This window comes from Tauraco erythrolophus, chromosome 14, assembly GCF_009769465.1.
Source record: "Tauraco erythrolophus isolate bTauEry1 chromosome 14, bTauEry1.pri, whole genome shotgun sequence".
NCBI classification, from domain to species: domain Eukaryota; kingdom Metazoa; phylum Chordata; class Aves; order Musophagiformes; family Musophagidae; genus Tauraco; species Tauraco erythrolophus.
In genome coordinates this window covers 3,069,561-3,097,346 of record NC_141478.1, presented here as the reverse complement: position 1 = coordinate 3,097,346, position 27,786 = coordinate 3,069,561, and the positions used below count along the sequence as shown (strand labels likewise).

General features: G+C 45.9%; 2 protein-coding genes across 4 annotated transcripts; one reads left to right on the top strand and one right to left on the bottom strand.

Moving 5' to 3' along the window:
• The first annotated feature begins 1,152 nt into the window (after nt 1–1,152).
• Nucleotides 1,153–11,499, top strand: HACD3 (3-hydroxyacyl-CoA dehydratase 3). The gene is made up of 11 exons (XM_086620302.1): nt 1,153–1,239; nt 1,554–1,596; nt 2,822–2,895; nt 4,942–5,106; nt 6,114–6,165; nt 6,568–6,678; nt 7,299–7,426; nt 7,956–8,068; nt 8,639–8,745; nt 9,818–9,949; nt 10,926–11,499. Exons 1-11 carry the CDS (start codon nt 1,153–1,155, stop codon nt 11,000–11,002), a joined length of 1,089 nt encoding a protein of 362 aa, XP_086476428.1. The 3' UTR covers nt 11,003–11,499.
• Nucleotides 11,500–13,171: 1,672 nt separating this feature from the next.
• INTS14 (integrator complex subunit 14) lies at nt 13,172–26,724 on the bottom strand. 3 transcript variants are annotated; one of them, XM_009979622.2, is made up of 11 exons: nt 26,481–26,724; nt 24,590–24,697; nt 20,697–20,852; nt 19,240–19,358; nt 18,655–18,797; nt 17,266–17,358; nt 16,034–16,178; nt 15,647–15,780; nt 15,410–15,528; nt 14,964–15,029; nt 13,172–13,985 (listed from the first exon to the last, which is right to left on the bottom strand). In XM_009979622.2, exons 1-11 carry the CDS (start codon nt 26,700–26,702, stop codon nt 13,734–13,736), a joined length of 1,557 nt encoding a protein of 518 aa, XP_009977924.2. In that variant the 5' UTR covers nt 26,703–26,724; the 3' UTR covers nt 13,172–13,733. The 3 variants fall into 3 exon arrangements, with proteins under 3 accessions (XP_009977924.2, XP_086476310.1, XP_086476309.1); XM_086620184.1 differs by having other exon boundaries at nt 16,034–16,175; nt 24,590–24,693; nt 26,624–26,724; XM_086620183.1 differs by lacking the exon at nt 24,590–24,697.
• Nucleotides 26,725–27,786: the final 1,062 nt, after the last annotated feature.

The following is a 27,786-nucleotide window of genomic DNA, read 5'->3' as shown; positions in this document are numbered from 1 at the left end:
TGAGATAAGAACAATTTACTACTACTGCTACCAGTATATAAATATATACAGATATGTACAATGATAAACATATACAAACGAGTGATGTATGGTGTAATTGCTCACCACTCCTTGACCGAAAATCGTCTTGTCCTGAATTAATGATCCTGAAACAGATAAGTCCTGATATCACAATCCCTGATGAGCGAGAGACCCAAAAATAGAGAGCGAGACAGAGAGAGCACTCTGAGAGACCGAAAGTGAGCATCCTGGAAGAGCCAACGATCTTCTTTCCGGCTGTCCCTCGCTTTTATACTGGGCATGACGCTGCATGACATGGAATACTAATTGGCCAGTTTGGCTCTCAATCCTAAATCCAAGTACAAATCATAAGGAGAGTCGTGGACCCCCCGTCCCAGCTATTCTCCCCCCTATCCTGTTGTGCTCCTGCACACTGGCAAGAACACGGGACGCTGAAAAGCCCTTGATGTCTCAGTGCCAACTACAAACATCAGTGCGCTGTCAGCGTTCTCCTCAGAGCAAGTCGCAGACTAAAACCAAAACATGGAGCTCTACTGGCTGCTAAAAAGAAGAGTTAATTCTGTCCCAGCTGAAACCAGGACACCCCCCTTGGTTATGGAGCCTGCGCAGCTCTCCGTGCCCTCACAGGAGGCCACCGCTCCATGAACACCCATGGCACAGGAGGAGGAGGACGGGGGTCACCACCACGGCGAACCCCCCGCCGGCAGGAGCAGCGGAGGGGCACGCCGGAGGGGCCTGACAGCCAACGGCGCCCGAACGGCGTCGCAGCGGCCTGTGAAGCCACCTGAGGTGTTCTCTCACCGAGGGCACCGCCATCGCCGCCGACACCTCTCGTGAGGGCACGGGGGAGGCCGCGCACGGACCGGAGCGGACGCACGGAACCCCGAGAGGCTGAAGGGGAGCGCCGGGGGGTGTACCGGGACCACACGACGCCCTCCGAGACGCAGCGGTGCCGAACGCCCTCCGCGGGGGCCGTTCCCGCCCTCTCCCCCGGCCCCGCTCTGCGCAGGCGCAGTAGGAACCGCCCCCCCCCCCCCCGCGCCGCGCGCCAGGGCGGTGGGCGTTGTGCGCAGGCGCGCGGCAGCTCCCGGCCGCCTCGGGACGGGACGGGACAGCGCGGCGGCGCGCGCCATGGCGGCTCCCAGCCTGCGGCCGCACGTGCACTGGGCGCAGCGGCACCGCGAGCTCTACCTGCGCGTGGAGCTGAGTGACGTGCAGGTAACGGGGGGGGGGGGGGGGGGGGGGGGATGGGGATGGGGATGGGGGGGATGGGGATGGGGATGGGGATGGGGATGGGGATGGGGTGGCCCCGCCTCCCCACGGGGGGCCGATCACGGCGGGGCCGCCCCCTGGGCACGGGAGGGTGCCCGGGCAGCCCCGCTCCGCGCCCGCGGGTGGGCAGGCGGAGCGGGAGGGGTACGGGAGGCTTAACGGCGGCGGGGGTCTTGCGCCGGAGCGGGCTGTGCTCGCGTTCCCCCGGTGCTCGGCGGGGGTGCGGGAGCCTCCGCCTGACGCTCCGTCTCCTCCCGCAGCACCCGGACATCGCCATCACCGACAACGTGCTGCATTTCAAAGGTACGGCGCCGTCCGTCGGGGCCGGGCGGGCGGGAGCGGGGGGTCTGCTGCGGCCCCGCGGCTGCTCCGGGCCGCCGCTCGCTGAGCCCGGCTCTCCCGGGAGGAGGGCCCGGGGTTCGCGGGGCGCCCGGTCCCCGTCGGGCCGAGCGCTGCGCTGGTTACGGACGGATCCGTCATGACACGCACCTGCCCACAAACCGCCGTGTTCCAGCGCCAGTAACAATAGCGGGTTGTATCTTACCTGATAGGAAAAAACCCAACCAGCCTCCCCATATTTAAATACCAGTGAAATTTCCATATGTCTTTGCTGTCCTGTCTCCACCAAAGCCCGGAGATAACTCGCAGCAGTTTTTCCTTTCACCAAGACCTTGTTTGCAGCAGTTGTCAAACCTCCGCGCGGGGAACGGGCGTTCCATCCGGAAGGTAAAGCAGATCTCGACCTACAGGATGGGTTTGGCTCAGCTGGGCAGCTGCACGTACAGCACCACGGAGCTCCGGCTGGTCGCCTTGCCCGGGTAGCGCTGAGGATACGCCGTAGCTGTTTTTATTTGGGTTTTCTCATGTATTGGGTGGTTTTCTTTAAGGTGGCTTGTCTAGGAAACGCCGCCTCGCTGGCGAGCCACAGCCAGGGCCATTTGATAGGGTGGTGTTGTGCGTCGCGTTCACTTCGGGATCAGTTTACGGTGTGGAAGGGTGGAAATGAAACACGGCATGCAGGTTTTTGGAGCCTTTCTGGGGGCAAGACCCGTGTTTGCGGGAAATGAGAGAGGAGCAGACCCTCCTGCCATTGGGAAGGGACTCCCCTCATCACTCTCCTACAGACCCACCAGAGACCGGCTGCCCTGGCTGCTCACCCATCGGTGCGGAGGCTGGATCCCCTAAAGGCCATCTGGCACAGGGGATTTCCAGTTGGATTTGAGCTACCTGTGAGCACCTTTTCGGGCCCCTCTTTTTGGGAAGCTCACATGCTGCCTTCCTTCAAGCAAGGACCCTTTTCCACCACCATGCAGCAGCTTTAGCTGCCGTCTCCAGCGACCGCACCTCCGAGCAATGTTTTGGGCTGTCTCTTCCCTGTTACCGTGTGGTTTCCTCTTGCCTGGCATCACGGCAGGGGGAGGCACTGCAAATAACCGCTGAATATTTCCATGTGTGAAGCATCCTTTGCAGGTGACGTGCGTGGAGCTGGCGAAGACCTTCATGCTGACTCTTACTTCTTGTCTTTTAGCTCAGGGTCATGGTGCCAAAGGGGACAACATCTACGAATTTCAGATCGAGTTCCTAGAACCAGTTGAGCCTAAAGTAGGTATTTTACTTTTTCTTTGCAAGAGTTCGAAAAGTAAACTTTTGAAAAAGTTGAAAGGAAAATGGGCTGCATGTAAAGTTTGCAATATGCTGTTTAGATTTTCCTGGTGACTCTGTAACTGCTGCAGACTAAGAGCCATTTGTGGCAGACCTCTGTCCCGGTGCTCGGCCACCATCCTGCCTCAATGCAAATCACCCCTCTGGAGATAGTGCTCGCATGGGTCAGCTTTAATGGAAACAGGGCCTTACCTGTATCAGTCGTTAAACAGTAGTTGTTAATCTTTTTAAGGATTTAAAGCAGCAAAATAAAGTGTGAATCTGGCAACATGTTGTCTGATGGAACCTTGACTGGAGAGCAGGGGAGCTCAGTGCTGCCAAGTGCCGGTGTGATGTTTCCTGGCTTCTTTTGCAGCCCGACAAAATAAAGTCATGAGAAGAAGTGCTTTTGGCTCGTGCAGATTTCTTAGGCTGCCAGTAGAGATACTCTGCGATCCTATTGCAAAATCTTTTCTTGTTTGCTGTCATGGGAGAGAGCTTGGCTGGAAGAGCTGCCCTTCCGTGTTACTCACAGGTGGCTTTAAAGTCCGTCTTTACCTCCCAAAGCTGTTAGGGGTACAGGAAAACTCTGGGCTCTGCTCCCAGTGCAGGATTTACGCTGCTTATTCCTGGCTGCCTGTTGGGGATAGCTGCAGTTGGACTGGGAGCCACCAGACTGGGAGCAACCGTGCGTCTCTGCTGCTTCAACGTGGGAGGAGACCGCTGGAGGGTGAATTTTTAGGGTCTGTCAGCAGGCAGGTTTCTTGTGTGGCTCTTACCAGGTATTTAGTGGTAGACAACAAACATCCCTTGGTTCCAGGGTCCGGTCACCAGTTTGTCATCTGTCCTATGGTCAGCTGCCTGGTCCACAGTGTGGGGAGAGGTGCCCACCACCGCTCACACTTGTCCCCTGTGCTGGCAGACACGGGCTGTGCTGGGAGCCAGGCCTGGAAGGCAAGTCCTTGCCTCTGCAGAGCTGCCTCCTTCCAAAAGTCTAGTCACTCTGAGTCACTGTGGAAGGGCTGGAGGAGAATCAGCTCCGTGAAATCTGTGTGACTATTGATGGTTGGGACTAGGAAGTGTTGCATCCCAGGGTTTTCTCTTTTAGCTTTGATGTGCACCATGAGTGCCTCTTGCTGGTGCCAGGCTGGCCACTAGCAAGAGGTGGAGCTTCCAACAGGCAAGGACCAGGCGTTGGGAGCTGTAAATTCCAGCTACAGCCTTCAGATGTCCCAGGAACATCCAGACAGCCTTGAGAGCACAGTGCTGGTGTGACGTGCACTGTTAAGAGCGCAGTCCATGGTTCTTCTGCATCAGTTTCAGCTGGTTTGAGAGGCAGTCCCTTGCAGAGCACCCTGACATAGGCTCGAGGTGTGGAGGGATGCGATGGTGGCAGTAGGCGTGGGCTCCCAAGGTGACAATGCTGTGGGCTGTAAGGATGGAGAGATTCTGGGCTGCCGTTACGCAGAGTGTGGTCATCGTGGAGAGGCCAAGTGGGGTGGCAATGACCACACTGCCAGGTCCGTCAGCTCACTATTGTCTCCAGGTGTTTCCTAAGGCAGTTAGGTCTTCCTCTCGCTGTAGCAGATGTCACATGGGGTCCCCTGTTTTGGACAGGGACCTGTGGCTGATGGTAGTGTTATTTTTACCACTGGCTAGAGGAAGCCGGTGGCTCACTGCTAAATGCAACAAGGTCTAAAGCCAAGAGCGTGTGTTTTGCATAGGAAGGCTAGTGCCAGGGTCTGTGCAAGCTCTTTGCGGTGGGACGCAATGGTGCTGCGCGGTATGGGCAGGCTTTCGAGCTGCTTATCAAGTGCTACAGCCATCGCAGTTGCCATCTTCAACTGGGCTGCCCTTTGCTTCCATGCCTCGAGTGGCAGAGATTCATGTGCTGCAGCAGTCCATGCCATCCCTGCCTCCTTCAGAAGGAGAGCTTGGGTATGAACTCATGCTCAGAGTTTGTTTCTTAGGACTTTTGCTGACGTATGCTCCTGTGTCTGCCCCCAGCCTGTATGCAGGGTGACTCAAAGACAGCTGAACATCACTGTCCAGAAAAAAGAGAGTAACTGGTGGGAGAGACTCACCAAGCAAGAGAAGCGCCCGATCTTCCTGGCTCCTGACTTTGACCGCTGGCTCGATGAATCGGATGCTGAAATGGAACTGAAGGAGAAGGTCAGTCCTGTGGGCGCGTGTGGCACGTGCTGCCAGCTGCAAAGGGTAGCTCTTCCCTTGCGTGTGAACTTGTGTTCTTCGTTTACCTGGAATGGTCTGGCGTGCTGATTGTTGCTGCTATTTCATACAGATCCCTCATAGAATGGGTTAAACAGCTCAAATTGCAAGCAGGAGTTCAGAAATAGGCACACTTCTGGCTAGAAGAAGCAGCAGTGTGAATCTGAAGTGGTGGCTGCGCAGTAGCCCAGCGCTGGCCACTGCCTGCAGCCGAAGGCTTGCACCCCTTGCCCGACGCCTCCGCAGCCCTGTGTCCTGATCCATATGAAGATCATATCCCTGTGCCATATGGAGCCCAAAGACAGCAGTCCCGGTCATTGAGTCTCTGGAAAGCAGGGATTTCTAAGGCTTTCCTGAGCCACTGGGCTGGCCCTGACGGTGCATTCTCACCGTCTGGTAAGCTCCACGGCTTACTGCAGTACGGAGGTGCAAGAGCATCTTGGAAAAGACTTGAGCAGGCCACGTTTCTGCAAGTCTGTTCTACAACAAATGCTGCCCTGTTCCCCTTCACAGCTTAGCGTGGAGGAGAAAGGGCTGCTGCAATGCCAGGAGCCAGAAGGCAGTGGTGAAGGGCAGGCAGAGCGCCTGGGCAGGATGTTCTCAGTTCCCTTCAGGTCACTGGTGGGTCACGAAATGTTTTAAGGAACAGCTCTAAAAACCAGTAATAACTGAGGATTAACACAGAAAAGAGCAGGCTTTTTCAGCAAAAGCATCTAATTACTAGAATAAAATACATAGTGAAGGCAGGATAACTAGTGAACACCCTCTAGCTTTTACTGTACCGTAATTTCTGGATGATGAATGTGCTGGTTTATGCAGGTGAAAATTGAAACTCTCTAGCAACCGGCTGCTTAGCCGAGTTTTAAACCCACTAGCTTTGCAGTAGTATAGTTAACAAATCACTTGCTAATTACAGTAACAGTCTTTAAAACCTTATCCTTCATCTTAAGGAAGAAGAAAAGATTAACAAAATGAAAATAGAATCCAGAGTCCCAAAAGACCGTAAGTAACTCTGCCTTTTTAGTGTGCAAGGTGGGCTTTAGAAAGCTTCTGTCACTCTTAGGCGTGAACCTCAACTCTCACGGCGCAATTTTGACTGGCTTGGGGCATCTTGGAGGGGCTTCTTTGTTTTGTGAGCTATTTAGAAATTTAATAAAAATGGACTGCAGTTTCCAAGGAGTTTAAAAAAATCTGACCAGCAAGAATTGAGTTCTAGCAGATGATGGTAAAAGCAGGCAGAACCCACAGGGTTCTGCAACCCACAGCAACCCTTTTATCACAATCAATACCTTGGGGTTTTCTTGTAAGCTTGGTTCTCAGAGAAAGCCTGATTTGCAACTGTGCTTTTTGCAGAAGTGTTACCGTTGTACTCCGCTCACCCGATGTGTTTATTATTGATTTTAGCTTTCAGACACCTGAAGAAGGGATACTTAGTCATGTATAATCTTGTACAGTTTTTGGGATTCTCCTGGATTTTTGTGAACATGACAGTACGACTGTTCATCTTAGGAAAAGGCAAGTGACAAGCGCTGTTTTATTTACATGGCGGGTTTTGGTTTGGTTTTTTAGAGTTGTTTTTAATGCTTTCTAAATAGTGAAATCTAAAGGAAGACATATTTAGGAAACAAAATCATAAACGCATCACCAAAGTGCACAACAAAAGCCTCTCAAAAGCTCTCACGGTGTCAAGGTTAGGAAAATGCTGTCCTTTTGTAAATCACAACTGCCTGTTCTGAGGAATGATACTAGTACTCTGCCAAGGTTCCTTCTAAAGAAATCAGCTGGAGCAAAACATCTCCCTCAGCTGCAATGTCAGTGTTTTTGAAAACGAGTGGGGCAGCATGTTTTGGTTTTGAAGCAAGAACCACATTCTGTTGAGGTACAGCACTATTGCTGTTTTTGTGAAGTAATTCCTGAACCAGCTCTTGATCCTTCTGTGTGTGAAACAGAGCACTTGAGCAGTGTTTCTGGCCTGACTGCTTCAAGATAAGGCCTGTGAAGAAGTTATGTAATTATGCATAATGTTTTTTTTTCAACTACAACTAGAATCCTGTTATCAAAAGCTACGCTGCTGCGCCAGCATCCTGAGCATGGAAATTCATTTATTCTCTAAAATGGTTGCCTGTGTCTTACAGATTCCTTCTATGATACATTTCACACTGTTGCTGACATGATGTATTTCTGTCAGACCCTGGCATTAATGGAGATCATGAATTCACTGATAGGACTAGTCAGATCACCGCTGATACCTGCTGTAATGCAGGTAATATTTTTAAGATTCTTCTCATTGCTCCTTCTATGTTTAAAGTAAATCTCTTATTTTACACGAGTATTGAGATTCTCCTAAAATAAGTGATAGAAACTGACTGGCACTGGACTAGAGAATGTGTAGAACAAGAGGCAGGAGTCCATGCTTCCCAGTCTTAGCTGTGGCAGGCTGTTTTCTTCCACCACCCAGGTAAGATAGTTCAGGACAGTGAAAGCAAGAAGCAGCTGACGAAAAGTACATGATTTTGATTTGGTTTCAGTGCCCTTTTTATCTTGGTTGTGGATGTTGTGCATAAGAATGAAAATAGATAATATCAGACTAGGTCCCTTGGATTGCACCTAAATACAGAGCAAAATGCACGCTCATAAGCAGCAGGTCACAGCTCAGCTGCAGAGTTAGTTACGTGCTCAGCATGTGTTTTCCCGTGTGAAGAGCAGATATCCCGAGTGTTTTTGACAGCAGGGAGTTGCTCTTTCTTTTGGTAAAGAGTGTGACTGTTCCTTAATTTGTTTTTCTTAAACAGATCTTTGGAAGAAACTTCATTTTGTTTGTTATCCTTGGAAGTTTAGAGGAAATGCAGAGCAAACCTGTGGTGTTCTTCATATTTTATTTCTGGAGTATCATTGAGCTGTTCAGGTTTGTGGGATTTTTCCTCTAGCAGATGTGCACAGAACAACGCGGATATTCCCAAGAACTCTTTAAAGCAGATTTTGATCCTTGTACCTTTTGGAAGAGTGGCTCTAGTGCATTGGCCCCAGAGAGTAAAATCTGCTTTAGACACGGACTATCACAGCCTTCCTAGGTTGCTCCACCTGCCAAAAAGCTGGGACAAGACTGGAGTCTGAAAATAAGACTGCCCTGAACCTAGGGAAACTTGTTGCTTTTCTTCCTTGAGGGTTCTGTTGCTTTGAATTTCCATTGTTCAGTGAGCTGCACTAGGCTCTTGCTCTTTCAAAAGAAGCATTTTGAAAGGTTTATTAGGCAAGCCAGGCAGTTGCATTCATCCACATGATCAGAATAATATTAGTTCTGTAAACTGCCAAACAAGGGTGTGTCCATCATGATCCCCAGGAACAATATATGAATATTATGTCATTTGGGAATTATTTTGACTATGCTGTACCGCAGATATATGCAAGACTAATTCTAGTAGCAGCTTCTATTTTAAACAGTGTCTTGTTTCTCTACACACTGAATTGGTTTTAGGTATCCATATTACATGCTTTCATGCATCGATATTGAATGGAAACCACTAACCTGGCTCCGTTACACTGCCTGGATCCCCCTCTACCCTTTAGGAGGTTTGGTGGAAGGTATGTATGAAAAAGTGTCATAAACAACAAGGGTCAAGGCTGGGCAAATAATTCCATTTTTTGTTCGACTGCTCAACTTAAAAATAACATGATAGAACAAGAGATAAATAGACATCTGCTTTGAGTTGAACCAAATGTAAGCATTTTTGTCTTCCTCGGTGAATCAAGTATTTTTTTCAATTTGGTGTGAAAAGAAGTCTTCCTTTTGGGCACTGGAGAGGAAAGTAGAGACAACAAAAGGTTACCTGACAAAGTGACCAAGTGTGTGCTGCAGCCCGTGTGAGCAGCATGAGACGACAGTGCTCACTTGCCTCTGCTGATCCACAGCAGCGTCATTTGCTTTTGTCTGCTGGACCTGACTTGGTCAGCCTGCCTTGGGTTCACGCCAGCTCGCAGATCTTGATGTTATCTTGTAAATCATTGCACAGGACAGGCAGGGGCCAATTCTTCCTCTGAAGGCAGCATAGCCTGTTCTGAGATGGCATGGTGCTTCCCAGACAGGGCTCTGCTCCCTTTCTGCTTTGAAAGACTGCTCTGTGGAAGAAGCAGGCCCTTAGTCTTGCTGTACCCCTCTAGATCTGGGGGGCTTTACAGTGAACTCTTCTGTCTCAACAGGTCTGGATTATTTTTAATTTTGTATTTATCTAAGCAGCATATCAGTGCTCAGCTTCTAGTTGTAAGAAATGTGTTGTAATTGTACCTGTGAGAACCTGTTTCTGTGAGCCAGGAGTAGGCTTGGGCATTGCCCAACTCCAGGCACAGGAGAGACTATGCCTGTTTCATTGCTGTGGGCATTTCTGCGTGGTAAATACTGCTGGCATGGGCCCTGCAGGCTACAGTTGTGTATGGGAACAGTGTCTCACCAGGCAAGTTCACTTTTCTAGCTAAACTGTTGTACTGCCTGAGCTGCTTTCCATCATACTGCATGTTTAAAAAAATAAAAAAAAGCTTTAAAATTGGTATAATTAATGAAAGCTGGCAAATAAGAAGGAAATATCCTGAAAAAGTTGGTGTGGGCTGGGCAATTGCGTATTTTATGTGCTTGATAATGATGGTGGCCTTCTGCTTTCAGCCATCTGTATCGTTCAATCCATTCCAATCTTCAGTGAAACAGGGAAGTTTAGTCTGGGATTGCCAAATCCACTGAACGTCACGATCCAGTTTCCATTTTTGCTTCAAATATACCTTATAGTCTTGTTTTTAGGTAAGATGCTTCATCGTATTTCTGATTATTGATACAAAAAGGTTGGTTTCCTCTGAATAAGTGTATTTTTGGAAGAAAATCAAATTCCTGCATCTTGGGGATCATGGCAACACAAAATTGCTTGAGGTTAAGCATTATCCTTGTTGCTTGTTTATGGAAATTTGTCAGAGATGGAGGGAAACACACCTCCAGCTAGCACTGGTTACCCCCCCAAGAAGGAGACCTTAGTAACAAGTTAGCATGATCTACTGACCACTTGGGTTAAAAGAATAATTTTCACTTGTATTTATAACTTCAGTATTCTTAGTTTCACCTTTTACGTGGCATTTGAGCTTTGGAATGATTTAGTGGGAATCTAAACGTGATTTCAGATGGAAGCAATGTTTAACTAAACCGCATTATAATTGCTAATGCAACATGAAGTCATGTTTTTCCAGGAAACACCACAGAAGGCTCTTTAAATAGTAGTATATCCAAAGAAGAATGGTGTTTGATACATAACTTGGTTTCTGGTGTTACGTTTTTAAACATAAGTTAACTTTGCAGTACATGCATCCACTACGTCTGGGTATCCACAACTCAGTACAATCTAACCTAGAATTTTAAACTGAACTTTCACTAGGTTTCTCCCTTTCACAGACATTGCTTAAAGAATACCTTTAATCTGGTTTCACTCTGAAATACCTGTTTGATCCTTTCCCAGCTCTGTGCAGCGGGTGTTGCAACTTTTAAAAAGTGACAAACTAACCTTCTGAGCAGCCCTGTACCAAACAGCCTGTGCAGCAACTCCTGCCTCACCCAGCAAGAAAAATCTTGGATTAGCTTTCAATGCTATACACACCTTTAAACCATTGCTTTTTGTGTGGTCGTTTGTTTGTTTGTGGCTTTTTGTTGTTGTTTTCTTTAATTTTGGTACAGCCAGGTAGCATCAAAAACATGCAATGATGTCTTACCTAAACACTTAATTCTTTTTCAGGGGTATTTCTAAACTTCCGTCATCTTTACAAGCAAAGGAAACGGCACCTCGGACCAAAGAAGAGAAAGATGAAGTGAATCAGGACTGCAATGCTTTCTTATCTAACTTATCTCAATCACAAGATAAGCCTCTAATTCTTATTATTTTACCCACTGTAATGTAAAGAATTTTGTAAAATTAAATTATCACGCTACATTTCATGATTTCCAATGAATTCAGGTAACATTCCCATATACTGTATTTTGTTCCCTTTCCATCATGTATGCATGGCATTTACCATTGAACAGTAACATTTAAACTTGTATCCTGTTGACTACCATGTTAGAAAGAAATCCTATTATCTGCATATAATATGCTTATAAACAGTGGAGCAGCACTAAATAGAAATAGTGTTTATCTTTTAATTGGATATTTGCTCTTTTGATATTGCATGCAGATAGGGCTTCTGATGTTGAGATATACTCTGAGCTGGCCCATGCTGTCCCTAGGGTGCACTTTGATGGCAGGTGGAGCACAGTCCAAGACTGATGTGAATGGTGTTTGGGTGTTTATTAACCGTTGGGGTAAACTTGCTCAGCACACTGATGCTGCAGAATTAAAACTGGAAGTAGCTAATGCTGTTTAAATGCTACCAATTTACTCTGTTTCTAGTTTAGCCTTAACAGAACAGGAGTGCTGTGTGAACCCTAGCAATACCTGTATTCCTGTAGCAACACATCCTACCCAGTCATTAGGGAAAGGAAGCTTCCACTCTGTGACATGGTCAGAAATGCTTTCCTGGCTGGTAATGCAAGCACTGCAACATAACAGAATAAGGAACGTTAGTACGAGCTTTTTCCTAGCATGTGAACCCCAACTGAAGGACTCCATCCCACCCATGCAAAGGGAAAACGTGGGACTGTCATGGGAGACTAGGCTCTTCCAATCATTCCTGGCAGGGCTGTAGCTCCTATATTGATAGCCTTCAGAAAGGCAGTAAAGATTGCTTTTCTACTTAAACTTAAGAGGTGCAGTGGAGAAGTTGGTGTATATGCTTTGTTGGCTGGCCCCTGGGGGGATGGAGTGCTATTATTTAGATAGCATGTATTAAATCTCAGTAAGGGGGATCCCACACAGGGTTTGAAGGGACCCTTTCCTCTGTGCTTGCTTTAAACAGCAGCAACAACAACAAAAGAGAAGCTTCCCCCATATTCCAGGTCATCAACTCTCTCACTTGGAAACCTCAGTTTCAGTTAATTTTATTTCAACATGTCCTTCACACCTAGCCTCTTGTAGTTAATTCCAGATCCCTCTGGCCTCCTTAAATCCAGTTTAGAAAATGTACAAAACGTTTGCTCTAAACCATATTGTGGTTATGGACAGGCTGCTTCACAGTAACTGCCACTGCTCCCAGGGCAAGGCAAAGCAATGCCAGCAATCCACAACAGGCACTGAAGCTGAGATTAGCTTAGTGCCATCTTAGTATTTATCTTTTTCTACTGTAAACCAATATGAATCCTCCACAGAATTATTTTCTATATTAAAGGTAACAGCCAGCTTACTGTTTGTGATACGGACCCAGTGATTGTTACTGTAAAGGAAAGGAAACAGTGTTACAGGGAGATTTTAACAAAGAACTGGTACAAGCTCCACCCTGCATTTCACAAATTGTGCTCTGTTAACAAAAGGCACGATGCAACTTCTCTTTAGGGATACTTGGGACTCCCACTCGAAGGAGAGTGCAGCTTACTTTACTCAGGAGAGCTGAACATTATTTACACACTTAGTATTTCACTATAGCACACACTGTACTTACGTTTGAAGTATGTCAAAGGATTGAATTAGCTGAGTAATGGAACAGCAAGAATCACTTTCGTACTTTAATTTCTCCTCTGGGCATTTAAACTTCCGTTATGAAATCCGTATGTATTCATACATGGTATTTCTCAGTGAAATTGTGATACTTAGTGCCAGCTGTCATGGATCTTACACTACTGAATTTTAGTCCTTCAGAAAGAATGTGTTTCTATCAATAAAGATTTACGACCAGATTTTGGGTTAGTTCAGTTGTTTGTTCTTTCCCTGACTGCAAGAAGTTGTGTAATTTATTAAGTCCTGTGACAAACAGCCGGGAGCTGAGCCTTCACCAGGTCAATCTTCTAGGCCACACAGCCTAGTCCCTGTGAAAATGGAACAAATCCAATTTAAATTTTCATGAAGAATTAATCTTTATTAATATTACACAAATAAAAAAAACCCATGTCTCGTAAGATTAAGTTACTTTCACAAGCAGAAGTCCTGCAGTGCCAGTGATAACGCGTTATGGCAGTGCAGACTGGGTTTCAAGTCGGGCGTAAAATCAGCGACAACACCCTGAAATTAGCTGTGTATCTGATCTTGCACAGTGATTCTCACACACAGGTTTTCTTTGGACTAATCAAGTCGGTGTATAAAGTACAGTAGCTGCCTTTTAGGATGCTTTTACCAGCGAGTTCAGTTCTGTAGCAACTGCATTTTGGGGAGGCCAAAAGCCACGAGCAGTCTGCTACCCATGGTAGCGTTTTCTTTCTCTCCTCCCAGGTACAGAGTAACTTCCACTCAGCATCCAACACAGTAATGGACTTTGGGACGCTTTCCACAGTTTCCAGGTCTGACTAAAGCCACCACAAACTAGCTACATTTATTGAGAGAGTACTGATTCAGGTAAGGGACCTCATTTTGATAGGAAGTTCTCCAAACAGTAATTAAGCAGGCCCTAGAAAGTAAACAGGACAAGAAAATTTGAACAGCTCGAGCCTTAATCTACAGAAGTTCCCAAAATAAAAGAGTTCACATTCTTTCAGTGCTGCTGCTGGAAAAGTCTGTCTGCAGCGGAGCGATGTTATGATCGTAGGCAGCGTATTCCGATGCTCCAGTACTTGCCACTTTGAGCTGCTGAGCAGCATGCGTGAGCTGGAACGCTGCATCGGGGTGAGCTGTGTCCGGAAGCAGGGTGCACTCCCGCTCCAGCATGTCTGCCACACCTTTCAAGAGGTCCAAAAAGCCAAAAGCCAGAGCTGCCTTTCGTAAACGATTAAGTTCCTGCAAAGAAGAAAAACTCCTTTTAAAGCCACTGTAAGCCTTTACATAAAGCATGGGTTTCTTACTTCTTTTTTTTAATGGCAAACTTATTCACTTAGAGGAAAATAACCTGAATGATCAGTTAACAGCTGCTGGAAACTGCCCAGCTGCTCATGAGATACAAAAAAAAAAAATGCTTCGGGGCTGAAGATGATAGTGGCACAACTAAACAGTTGGTTTGCCCCTTATCTCTTCCTATAAGTCTCCACTTCTCCCTTTTGTGCACTCAGCTATTGTAACTGCCTGTTTTGTCTGTGTCCCAGCTGGGGGTAGCCTCCAACTTAGCCTGCACTGACTCCTGCCTTTAACCACAGTGTCCAGCAAAATGTATATATATTCATTTTTCTTCACTAGAAACTGACAAGTGCTTATGTGCACTTAGGCAGGGCACTCATCCTTGAAGTCTCTAGGGGCTACAGTAATCAACTGCTTCAGCACTAAGCTTACAAGAGGAACAAAAATTACCTCCAGCTACAGCCTAGATTATGGATTATTACCATGTGGCCAAATGTGCCTGGAATTTTCTGTTTCTCTGCTTCGTTGTAGAAAAAGCATAGGAGACTCTTTTAGACTCAGAATGACATCTGTTTTCTTATTGCTTTCTGATCCCTCTGTTTATTTCTGCCTGGACAACAGCGTAAGATCTGCAAAGAAGTTCACCATGGAAGTAGCAGGGATCACAAGAGGCACCTGTAGACATGACACATCTATGCCACCCTGCCAGAGAACGTGGTGGCAGGGAAACAACGTGCCCTTGTCTTACCTTACCTAGTCTGTAAAATGGACCCAAGATGTCTCCTTTGCAGAACTCTATGTGTTTTTGCAGAGCCCTACAAACCTGCACAGAACATTCCACAGACACAGACAGAATGTGTTGCTCTGGTAGAGACACCACTACCACTATGGATCAAACTTGGGCTGGCCTGAAATGTTACTCACTTTATAGAAGGTTTGAGTTTTTTCTGGGAGTTTCCTTGCATTTCTCAAGATCTTCTGTACATCTGTCTGCAGAAAAGGAAAAAAAAAATAAATCTTGGCAACTACTGGGGAAGCTGCAGAAAAAAATCCTCAGCTATTTATTGATAAATTATCCTGACCGTTGACAAGACTGCAGCTCATAAAGGCTGAAACATAAACAGTAATTATAGTAAATCCAATAAACTAAGCCAGATGCTCCACTGGAGACACAGCCTTTCATTAAACAAGCCATGCTTTCTGATTGCATTTTAACCACGCCGTTTTAAAGAGGCAGCGTTTATAAAAATGAAAGAAAAGCAATAAAGCAATTACATTAAATGGACAAGACGCACACAGAGCCGACTTTGCTGGTAAGATGGCTACTGCTGATCAAAGCAAAGCATCAAGTCCAAAACCTGTATCGTTACCTGGAGGCCACTTGGTTTAATCCATACGGTAACGTTCTGGGCGTAACTGCGCTTGTTCTTGGGTTGCAAGGGGAAAGGGCTCTTATTGTCATCCTCTCCGTAAGGATTTTCTTTTGCATCTGGAGGCAGGGGGGAAGAAAATGAAAAAAAAAAACTTAATAACTAAGATGTGGCAAGGCCATTCACACAAGAAAACACTGAATGTGTAAGAATTATTCAAATGAGTGTGACTAGTACCTGAAATAGGTCCAAGCTGGGCCATCTTCCCTAGCCATGGAAGGGGCTCAGGACCAGGTTCAAAGAGTGACATCATGAGGTTTGATTTCTTCTTGCTATCAGCTTGTGAATACAGCATTCCATACCACTCTGGCCTGTTGAAAAGAGCAAAACCCACAGGCTGAAAATCTTCCACCCCCGTTTGCTTAGAATTTGTCCCCTCCCACTGTGTGGAGGCTCACTATTTGCAATTCACACTGGCAGAAACATATCTGCAATTAAAAATCCACAGCTTTGTCTAGCAGTGCAGAGTTCTCTACAGAGTACAGATATAAATAAGCATAATTTATAAATAAAGCATAAACGAGCAAAGTAAGAGATTTTTCAGGCAGACATCCAGCTCCATACCCCAACTGGACGACAGCCACCATGCCTTCCACTTTCAGGCTGCCATGTAACAAAACACAGAAGTTGGGGATTTTCCCAGCAATCTGGTTAGCTGAATTCTCATCTTCGGTGTCATCTGTGATCCCAGGTCCCACCTCATCACCTTCTGGGGAAGAGTAAAAGCAAACAAAGAGACAACATAAGAATAAATTCAAACACACTACTTCTATTTCCATGACACCACCCTGTATTTTCTGCCATGCAAAAGTTAATTAATACTTTTGTAGAATAAACAGCTGCTAAATGAACTTTTTGGGCAAAGTGGCACTATAATGTTATATAAATATTCCACTGGGTCCTACTCACAAGAGTTACCAAAAAACTGCAAGTAAAACCTCAGCTTTGAAAAAATTAGAAGTGAAATGAAATGGCACCAAGAGTCTGGCAACGAACGCACGTCTGCTTCTGAACCAAAAGCATCCTGAATTTCAAGTCCTCCTCTCCTGTGCAATCTGTGGTCATTATGAGAAACTTACTACATTTTAGCAGCTGGAATTTAACTGTGTGATTTACACAGCTGTGTTTTAACTGTTAATCCCTTCTAAGGTGAAAGGCCTAGCAGGATAAGAGTAATACAGAGATGAAAGCATATCTGGAGCTTTCATTCTTCTTTACCAAGAGAAATCTCACTTTCTCTTTGCTCCACTCCAAGGCCATGACAAAAGGAAAGGGGAAGTCCTCCTTATCCCAGGCTGATGCACACAAGTAGCTGCAAGTCAGAAATATGCTTAAATATCCTCAAAGCCTAAACCAGTTGTTTGTAGATACATCCCTACTTGGCCTCAATGAGCAGCAATGAATGCTCAAGGAGAACCGAGCAGTGTAGTTGTGATTAAGATCAGATTTTTCACAACAACAGATCGTTCCAAGAACCAATTAGGTGCAGGCATTAAGTATTTGTCTTACACCACATATTTCACAGCCCATAACTATCTTTAGCGTTAAGTTTAGCACGTTGCATTAATAACGATGCTCTAAGGCCACTGTTCCCTCTACTAACTTTCTAAAGAACACTGTTCAAAAAAAGAAAGAGCTTGTGTTCCAGGTTTTAATTTTAGTGGAACCACACAAACATGTCTTTAGAGACATCTGGCATTTTGATAAAGCATAAAACTTGTGCTCCTGGTCTGAAACACCACAGACACTACAAGGGAAGTTTAAAGTTTTTGCTAAAAGAAACAAAACTTGCTCACCTCTGTTAAGGGCAATGGGCAGTACCAAGTGCCTGGACAAGACGGGAGGGCTAGAAATGTCAGCTATATCTACAAACCCAACGATTTCTAGATCTGTGGGGAGACAACAGATTTAAGTCAGATTCGGAAACAGCTGAAATGTATTCAGAGTCAATTTAACTCTGTAACTTCTTGCACCACTAAGTTTTCTGAAGCAATGACTAGAGGCAGCACAACAGAGCCCCAACCTTGACTGAGGTGTCCAGGTGTTAAGAAGATAGAGACATCCATACATAGTATCACGACACTTTAAGATGAGAACATGACTTCCATCACACGCATACTGCTGTCCACGCACCATCTTGCTAGACAAACACAGAATTGTGCACATTGTTTTTCACACTGGACCCACTTCACTGCCATTTTATAAATTCAAAAGGAGAGAAAACAGGGCTAAAACAAATCTACTAGCTTCGAACTGGCATCACAGAACCAAGTCACTCTCTTTGCACTTCCCAAATAGCACAAAGCCAGCAGGAGCTCCCATCACCTCCTCTTTTCAGAGCCACATTGGGGTGTCACTGAGGGGGCCGACCTTTAGCTCAAGAGCCACAGTACTCTACTGCCTGACTGGGAAGAACAACAAAATGCATGTGGTCAAGTGCACTGCCGAGGAGCTGAGAGCAATTTTGATGCTACAGCTCAAACTTCATTCTCTCCAAGAAATGCACCTGGCGATTCCCAAGTCAGAGGCATGGGCTACCTACACACCACCTAAGTTCACGGGTGCAGTGTCGACTACTGGGAGGGCTGAGAAAGGTTTTCTTTGCACAGTTGTTTCTAAAAATAACTTAGTATTGGTAAGAAGTGCCAGGATAACAAACTATTATAAAGACAGAGATTTCATAAATCTCAGCTTTCACTTGTGCTGCCTCACCGATGCGTCTCGACTCCATTGCTGGTGGATTCCTTGAAGAAACCTCCAGAAAGATGCTACTTTGTCTCACCCAATAATACAAGGTGTTTCTGATAAGGGCAACTCTAATACAAAATGCAACCCCTTCCCCAACACACCTCTCCTATCCTCCATGAAGCTTACGAGGATATTCACGGAAAGCAGCCTGTGGCTGTCTCAAACAGTCCTTGCCCCTAGAAATTGGCACCCTGAGCTTTGAATGTGCCTCTACCCTACTGCAGCCCTTTTACAAGGTACATAGGGCTGAAACAGGATGATGTTCTTGTTCCCTGGTGCTGCATACATAAAAAAAAAAAAAAAACAAAAAAAACCACACAGTCAGCAATTGATCCTTGCAGAGAGAAAGTGGATGAAACAGTAACTATACAGAATAAGAGGTGGTAGTGAAAAGGTAGAAATCAAATGGATTTAAGGAAAAAGCAAAGATTTGTTACCTGTATTAATTACTTTAGGGATGGGGTCTATTTCCTCATCTATAATGAAAGGTTCTGGTCTGGGAAATACTTGCACATCAGATGTTAAGTGGCCACACTTGAGAACAGCATGGAATGGTGTATAAGCCAGGTCTATTAGCTTCCTAGAACACAATCAGTTATTATTAAGGGAAAAATAATACATATCAAATAAAAATAGTTTGTCTAAAGCACACTAAGCAAGCTCCCAAAACTTTTTTTTTTAAAAAAAACTACAGTTAATTCAATAGTTCTGGCATTGCTAAATTATGAAACAAAGCAGCATATCATCACACCAATGGCAAACTAACAATCATTGCAGAAATTAGTATCTTCTATCTGCCAATCATAAACACATGCTATGGTTTGGTTACAAAATGATTAAAATAAATATTGACCTTAACCAGTGAGGTCAAGATGAAAATACAGTTTACAAGATCATAAAGTAAAAGAAAAAAAGGTTAATTAGAACGTCCCATATCATCAGGTTTTTTATTGTATTTGTTTTCCTTTACAGATACTAACTGGAAACCTTCACAAAGGCACATTATCTGCAAGGCTACTAACCCAAACATCGACTGGACATTCTTCAGGCAAAGGGGTCCATCAATGGTAAAAATCTGCCCTTCCCCGTTGTTTAAATCTATGAGCCGCTCCAGGCAGTCTAAGGAATCTGTGCTTTGAAGCTGTAAAAAAAAGAACATGAAATGTTTTTGTTAAGTTTTCTTTTTACTCTCTTTTTACTCTCAAAACCAGTATGTTTTCAGAAAATATACACAACACAGCAAAAAGCATCTGATTGGATGCTACAATGATTTTTTGTTATCTCACTCCTTTCTGAATAAGCCAACGTTCTTGGTCTCCCAGGAAACGTCCTCCTTATGTTGCATTGATGTGGGACCAGATGCAGCATTTGGCTTAGTAACAAATAATCACAGAATAGCTCGAGTTGGAAGGGACCCAAAGGGATCATCCAGTCCAACTCCCAGTACATTGCTTTATCATGTCAGGTTCTGCTTCGAAAGCAGGTTCAAGCAACCAAAAATCCCAGAAGCTCTCAGTCTTCAAGAGCACAGGAATGCCTTAACTAGTATAAAGTTTTATTGGTAACACTAAGTTTCCAGCTCCTTCAGGATAATAAAACTTTTAGGAGGGAAGACAAACACAGTTCTTTTTGAGAAGTTCTTAGAGAATGCTCGTGAAAGCACCTAAACCTATCAGTAATAGGAGATTTATTTTAAATATTTTTCCAGTTATTCTGATGTGCAAACACTGTTTCAATCCATCGGCTTAATCAAGAGGATCATCCTCAATAGAGACCTTGAAGCTGAAATATCTATTGCATGCCCAATTAGAAAATCCTTCTGTGATGGATAAAAGAATATAGGTGTCAAGTCAAACATGAGGCTATCAATAAAACCTAATCTAAGGAATTTCTGTCTAAATAGGCTTCTTTTTAAGTATTTTTCATTCAATAGAATTCTAACTACTGTGAAGATTTTTTAAAGCTGGTACTGAGATTTTCAAAAGTACCTGAAGAGAAAGAAAACAGTCACCTTTCCTTCAAAACTAAGGGAAGTTGGTTTTAATAATGGCTTTAGAATTTTGCTCACTGGCATTTCTACGTAAAGCTATTGTTGTTTCAAGTGTTGAGCATCTTTGCAACAGAAGTCATTTATTCAAGAATGTCATCGTAGATTAAGAAAAGCCTCCAAAGGCATCCAATGTAATGAATGCAGTAAAGGTAAGAGTATAAACAGAAATAAAAATTGCATAACTGACATGGTTTACAAAGATTATGATTGCAATGCAACAGTAATAGATAAAAACAGTGCAATAATGAAGTTTAAGAAAGACACTAAAGCTACATTTCACCAAATAACTAAAACTAAGCACCGGGATGAAAACTAAAACTAAGCACAGGAACATCAAAGCACGTTTTGTGCTGACCTGACGATTAGTTTCAGAGAAGACGACTAATTCTGCAACGTAACAAAGAAGAAGGTATGTGTTAAAGACATCACCTCTTCGAGGTTTGCCATGCACATGACATACAGCTTGGATGGGAACGGGAAAGGCAGCGGGAAGCGGTTGCTTTCACCTCGCTGGTTGTGAGTAGCCAGCGAGTGCCGTAGGGAGCCCCTGCCGATCCCCAAGCAGCCATCGGTGACGAGAACAACCTTGAAGGAAAGAGGATGGATCAGCTTTTCCACGCAAACATAGGTTTCTATCTGCAGAGGGCAACTACAAACCAACACGTTTTAGGAGTCTTCCCAGTGGCGTGCACCTCTATACTGAAAATCCCTGCTCACACCGGGATTTCCTCCACTGAGCTGGGCAAAGGGTCAATTTCTGCAAGGAAAATTTCCAGAAACAGGTACCTAAATGAGAAACTGAAGATCTAACCGCTGCACTTTAAACTATGTGCATGGCGAATGTACATTTGGTTGTAATTAGGCAACTGCACTAAAATTTAAATTTCATAGCCAGAAACGCAGCCCGCTGTGCACAAACACGGCCGTTTCTAAGGGTGTGCCAGAAGAACAGTGACTCTACAGCAAAAAAAGCAGCCTGTGGCTGACAGGCTCAGGGGCTTCGGGTTTATTTTCAGATGGAAGATAAAGGCTGACTATGATCAGTTCTTCTGCAGAATCTGGAGGGTGACTCGACTTCTGCTACAAGCCACAGAGGCCATACAAAAGGGAGTATTAATTACCCTCACTCTTTGCAAACAAATACAGCTGCAGCGTGCTCACAGTTTGCAGCAGAACTAATAAAGCAAAAATAGGCATTTTTTCATTCAGTGGCATCAAATCCAATTTAAACTCAATGTACATCTGCTACATCCAGATTTGTATCCTCTGTCCTGGTTTCAGCTGGGACAGTTACAGTTTTTCTTTCTAGTAGCTAGAATAGCTCTGTCTTTTGGATTTAGTATGGAATTTGTTATGAGAAGGATACTGGCAGCACACTGATGTTTACAGTTGGTGCCGAGACATCAAGCACTTTTCAGCTTCCCGTGTTTTGCCAGCGTGCAGGAGCACAACGGGCTGCGGGGGCAGTACGGATGGGACAAAGGGGCCACAACTCCTCTCACAATTTGAACTCAGATTTAGGATTGAGGGCCAAATTGGCCAATGGAATATTCCCTGTCATGCAGCGTCATGCCCAGCATATAGATAAGGGTTGACTGGGATTCTGGGGCTACTCTCTTGGTCACTTCTCAGACCTCTCTTTGGGCCTCTCACTCATCCAGGATTGCTGTTCCGAGGCTTACCTGTTTCGGGATCACTTGCTGGGATGGGGCGGGCTTTTGTCAACAGGTGGTGAGCAATTACACCGTGCATCACTTGTTTTTATATATCATCACCATTTTATATATATTTTTTTTATTATTATCTTTATTTTATTATTATTATTAAATTGTTCTTATCACAACCCACAAGTCTCCTTCCCTTTTCCACTCTAATTCTCTTCCCTATTCCCCAGGGGGTGGGGGAGGGTGAGCGAGCAGCTGCATGGCCTCTAGTTGCCAGCTGAGTTAAACCACAACATCTCTCTTCATCCTCCATCTCTCTCTTTTGCAGTCTGTTCAGTTACCATCCGAACTGTCGCTCACTCGTAATGTTTCTGTCACAAGATCCTGCACAGTACATTCCCCACTGCCTTTCACCAGCTCAGAACCTGAAGTTCCAGTAAAATAAGCCACGACACAAATGCAACCAAATTGTTGAGGTCTAATCTATGCTTGGCTTTTGCATCATTCTAGTTCTTTGCTTTGAGTTTCTGCTCTTCCAAAGTGCCTTTTATCCTTGTTATATTGCCTGGACAATAAACCTCTATCATAGAATCATGGAACGGTTCAGGTTGGAAGGGACCTTCAAGATCATCCAGTTCCAACCCCCCTGCCATGGACAGGGACACCCTCCCCTACACCAGGTTGCTGAAAGCCTCATCCAAGCTGGCCTTGAACACTTCCAGGGATGGGGCAGCCACAACTTCTCTGGGCAACCTGGTCCAGTGCCTTGCCATCCTCAGAAGGAAAAATTTCTTCCTTAGATCTAATCTAAATCTCCCCTCTTTCAGTTTAAAGCCATTGCCCCTTGTCCTGTCACTTCGTGCCCTCACATGAAGTCTCTCTCCAGCTTTCTTGTAGCCCCTTTAGGTACTGGAAGGTCTCCCTGGAGCCTTCTCCTCTCCAGGCTGAACAGCCCCAACTCTCTCAGCCTGTCTCCATAGCAGAGGTGCTCCAGCCCTCGGGTCATCTTTGTGGCCTCCTCTGGACTCACTCCAGCAGCTCCATATCCCACATGTTAGGGGCCCAGAGCTGAACATAGCACTGCAGGGGGTGGTCTCACGAGAGCAGAGTAGAGGAGCAGAATCCCCTCCCTTGACCTGCTGCCCACACTGCTTTGGATGCAGCCCAGGATACGGTTGGCTTCCTGGACTATTCACAAATCACCTCCTTTTTTACCACGCGCTTTAGCACAGTTGCCAGGAGCATCTGCTTCACGATCTTGACAGGCACAGAGGTGAGACTGACTGGCCTGTAGTTCCTCGAGTCTTCCTTTTTTTCACCTTTTTAAAAACTGGGGCGATGTTTCCCCTTTTCCAGTCGGTGGGAACTTCACTGGACTGCCACGACTTCTCAAATATGATGCGTAGTGGCTTAGCAACTTCATCTGACAGTTCCTTCAGGACCCGCGGATGCATCTCATCAAGTCCCATGGACTTGTGCACCTTCAGGTTCCTTAGATGGTCTCGAATGTGATCTTCTCCTACAGTGGGCGGTTCTACATTCTCCCAGTCCCTGCCTTTGCCTTCTGTGACTCGGGCAGTGCAGCTGGAGCACTTGCCAGCAGTCCCTGCCTTTGCCTTCTGTGACTCGGGCAGTGCAGCTGGAGCACTTGCCAGTGAAGACTGAGGCAAAAACCTCATTAAGTACCTCAGCCTTCTCCGTATCCCTGGTAACCAGGTCCCCTGTTTCCTTCTGGAGAGGGCTTACATTTTCCCTAGTCCTGCTTTTATCACTGATGTACCTATAGAAGCTTTTCTTGTTGCTTTTGATGTCCCTGGCCAGACTGAATTCTACCAGGGCTTTAGATTTTCTAACCTGATCCCTGGTTGCTCAGTCAATTTCTCTGTATTCCTTCCAGGCTACCTGTCCTTGCTTCCACCCTCTGTAGGCTTCCTTTTTGTGTTTGTGTTTGTCCAGGAGCTCCTTTTTCATCCTTTTTGTCCTTAAAAACACTGCTTGAGACATCTTCCTAGCTCACCAGGCTGCAAAATTACTGAACTTAAATCCTAACCCAAAGAGCAACAGGCTTTTCAGCGCCTTAGAAAACTGAGGGCTAAAAGTAGACTTTGCCAAAAGAGGCAGTAAATTCAGAAGGCTGAGAGCTGCGAGGGCTGAGCAGAGTGTGTGAGCAGATGCACACCAAATGACTCATGAGGGAAAGAAGACAGATCAAAACACACTCAGCAGTAGTCTCATGCTGTTGCTTGAGACCTGGAACTGTTACGAGCCCTGGAAACCATCAGGTACTGGAGGAAAAAGATTACTGTATGTGTGACTATACCCTTTCCAAACTGAGTGAGGCTCCTGAGACAGAAGATGGCATCCAGATCAAATGCTAAGCCTCCAAAATAGTACTCTTGGGCCATACTTTATAATCCACTCCACTACATTAACACATTCAACAGGAAGGAGTCTAGTTTTTTGCTGCTGAATGTTTTAATAAAGACCATCTTCTGTTCGTATCCCAGCTACATCCAAAATACTAATTCTTTGTCTTCCTGTAGCATCAGCATGCCTGAGAGTATTCAAAGTTTCCAAATCACATTTCCACTTCCATCTGCAACTTACAAGGAGTACTAGGTATAAGCTAGATCTTAAGAAGAGTGAAATCAGTCGTACCTGGCAAGGAATTGCTGCACCCCATTCCTGCTGGACAATATTGCAAACTCCCAGCAGCGCTGACTCTAAACAGGTTTTGTCATAATCATCCATGTTACTTAGGGCTTCCTGTAAAGACAAACACCACTGTCATTGCTGGTTGAAATATAACCACCAGAAAACATAGAAAAGTTATTCATAGTTCTGTGGTCAGTATATTTGCTTTGTGTTGTATTACAATCCAAAGCACCATGTTCTTATGTATGACCTGCAAAGTAAAAGGAAAAAGAAAAAAAGAAAGATATAAAAAATAGTGAACGATATCATGAGAAAACAATGAAAGCTGACTCTGAAGGAACTATATTATAAACACAGCTCTTTGGGAGAAAAAAAAAATCCTTTGTATGCCTCAAAGAAACAGTAAAGTCAAAACTTGAAGCAATGTCTACCACGAAACGTTTAGTTTGCAAATCTTCCCAGGTGTCACATCAACTTTAAGTTTTTAGAGATTCAGGAAGTAGGCCACAAGGAGCTTGTCTCACAAAAACTCTTTGGCAGAGGGAGTAACAGAATCTGAAACACACATCCACATCCTGTTTCTATAACTATAAACCAGCTTTTCTCCTTCAAATGAAAACGTCACACTTAACATAGCATCGTAAGAAAGGTGTAGCTGTAAAATTAACATGCTAGAGGAGCTTGGCTGGATTCTTGGCTTTCAGAAATTCCCCAAATGAACTCTTAGGGAAGGGAAAATAAAGCAAATGGAACGCACTGGCATTCATCTCCTAAAATGCACACGTAACAGAAAGTATTTTTTATAATCCGTTATGTCCCACAACCAACAAACCTAAAACATGGTGCCCTGTGACAGTGATGTATCATTTCTTCTTGATATTATATATGATAACCAGACACATATGTACCATTTTTCCTGGCTTCAGAGACTTTCAGTGCCTTACTGCGTTCATACGAAATTTTCTTCTTGGTCTTTCTCCTCTCCGTTTTCTCCCAATTTCCCATCACATCTGCAAGACCTAAAAATCACTTTATTCTCATTCTTGCCCTGCTTCAACTGGTACCTACTCTTCAAAGCACCTTTTCTCTACCAAACCACTTGACTCAAAACCTTGCTAAATGGTCCTGTCTGCTGCATCGTTTATCAAGAGCAGATAAACAACTACAGACAAAACCATGAATGTCAGAACTATTGGCATTTTTAAGAGCTTCATCAGGCAGCCCTTTCCTCCATCCTCAGTTTTAACTTAATTAACAACACTCCAGAGGTTACCTGCAATCTGTGAAGCTGCAAAACGTTTCAAACGCACTGGATGTCACCTAACCTTAAAACAAGGATAAAACACTCAATTCAAGACACTGTGCACAGGATGGCAGGAAATCATAGAATGGTTAGGGCTGGAAGGGACCTTCAAAGGTCATCTAGTCCAACCCCCCTGCAAGGAACGGGGATATCTCCAACTAGATCAGGTTGCTCAGGGCCTCGTCCAACCTGGCCTTGAACGTCTCCAGGGATGGAACATCCACCACCCCTCTGGGCAACCTGTTCCAGTGTTCTACAACTCTCAGGGTAAAAAATTTTTTCCTAATATCCAAACAATTTCACTGTCATTCTGAAACACGTGAGTTTTTTGTTGGGTTTTTTTTGTGGGTTTTTTTTTTTTTTTTCATGTTGACAACTTCACAGAATCACAGAATGTCAGGGATTGGAAGGGACCTCAAAGGATCATCTAGTCCAATCCCCCTGCTGGAGCAGGACCACCTAGATCAAGAACGTATCCAGGCGGGTTTTGAACATCTCCAGAGGAGACTCCACAAAGTCTCTGGGCAGCCTGTCCCAGTGTTCTGTTACCCTTACTGGGAACGTACTACTTCTGTGCTTCACACCCCCTACCTGGAGCGTGTTGTAATCTCTTGTGAAGGGCACCATCAGCTCCCAGAGCGACGAGAACACCACCAAGGCCGTGAACTCCAGCTTGTAGTTGGTCGCCATGTGCTCGAACAGCATGGTCAGGCCGTGGACAGCCAAGTGCTTCCGCTGGTACTCCTCGGAGCCCTCCACCGACACCGGCCGCGTCATGGAGAGCGACACGTCCATCACCACCACCGTCGGCATGACGAGCTGCTCCTCTCTGCTACCGCCGCGGAGAACACCGAGCCGCTGCACGCCGGGGGAAGGAAAAAGCCACATTATGATCACGAAAGTTCCGAGGCGACGCATGGCGCCCGCTCGCACCCACCCCACAGCACGGGGAGCCGCAATCACCCTCCTGCCCCGCAGAAAGCCAGCCTGACTGCGGGTTAATCAGCTCCCGAACCGCACGCAGCGCATCCCACCCGCGGGAAAGGCCTGGAATCGGCGAGCGCGACGGAAGGGGCCGCGGAGAGGCGCGGGGGCCGCCGGCACGGAGCCGGCGCTTCCTCCCCAGCCCTCCTCCTCCTCGGCGGGGGCTGAGGGGCAGCCCCCGGGGTGTTCCGGTGGGCGAGAAGGGCGCCAGGCGAGCGGAGGAAGGGAAGTGGTGCGGCTCACCGCCGGCCCGCCGCGCCGCCATGGGTCCGTCGCGGAAAGCGTCCCCCCGGCGCGCCGCGGCCGGGCGGGAAGGGCCGGGGTCCGCACGGGATCCGCACCGGGGATCCCGGCCGGCGGCCACGGGAGAAACGATGTTTTCAGCAGTAAATGCGGGAGAAGCCTGCGATACTGCATATATTAGGGAAAGCAGTTCGGTTAGATGCCTGTATTGTGGAAAAGTTCTGCCATGATTAAAAAAAACCAAAAACAACAAACACCACACTCAACAAAAACAACCACCAAACTGCTGTACCTAGAGAAGAATTTAGGGGAAAGCGTTCCAGTTGGCCAGAGAGCCTCCGGCTCCCGGTTCTGTACGCAGCAGAGCGAGGACGGGGGATTCAGTAAACTCCATCGCGAAGCGTGGATGTATCCCTGCAAAACCGCCCCTTCAGACAACAGTTTGATTTCAAATTACCACGTCCTCATTTTCTAATTCCCCTGTGATCCATCTGCTGAGCGGAATTTTATAAGCATTAAATCTTTGGTCAGGGCTGCCGTTACTCCTTCCTTTGTGGAGCTGCATCATACCAATGCCTCTGGGTACCAAACAGTTATGGACATCACCCTCAGGTTGCCCTTGGGCCCTGCAGCATCCCTCCACCTTGGTGATCCTGGTGCAGGAGCCAAG

Coding starts and splice junctions, on each gene's coding strand:
- HACD3 (XM_086620302.1), top strand. CDS start 1,153: ATGGCGGCTCCCAGCCTGCGGCCGCACGTGCACTGGGCGCAGCGGCAC. Junction 8,069..8,638: donor AGTATCATTGAGCTGTTCAG/GTTTGTGGGATT, acceptor AATTGGTTTTAG/GTATCCATATTACATGCTTT. Junction 8,746..9,817: donor TTTAGGAGGTTTGGTGGAAG/GTATGTATGAAA, acceptor TTCTGCTTTCAG/CCATCTGTATCGTTCAATCC.
- INTS14 (XM_009979622.2), bottom strand. CDS start 26,702: ATGCCGACGGTGGTGGTGATGGACGTGTCGCTCTCCATGACGCGGCCG. Junction 17,359..18,654: donor CCCTAAAGTAATTAATACAG/GTAACAAATCTT, acceptor GTCTCCCCACAG/ATCTAGAAATCGTTGGGTTT. Junction 16,179..17,265: donor GCCCATTGCCCTTAACAGAG/GTGAGCAAGTTT, acceptor ACTCTTCCCCAG/AAGGTGATGAGGTGGGACCT.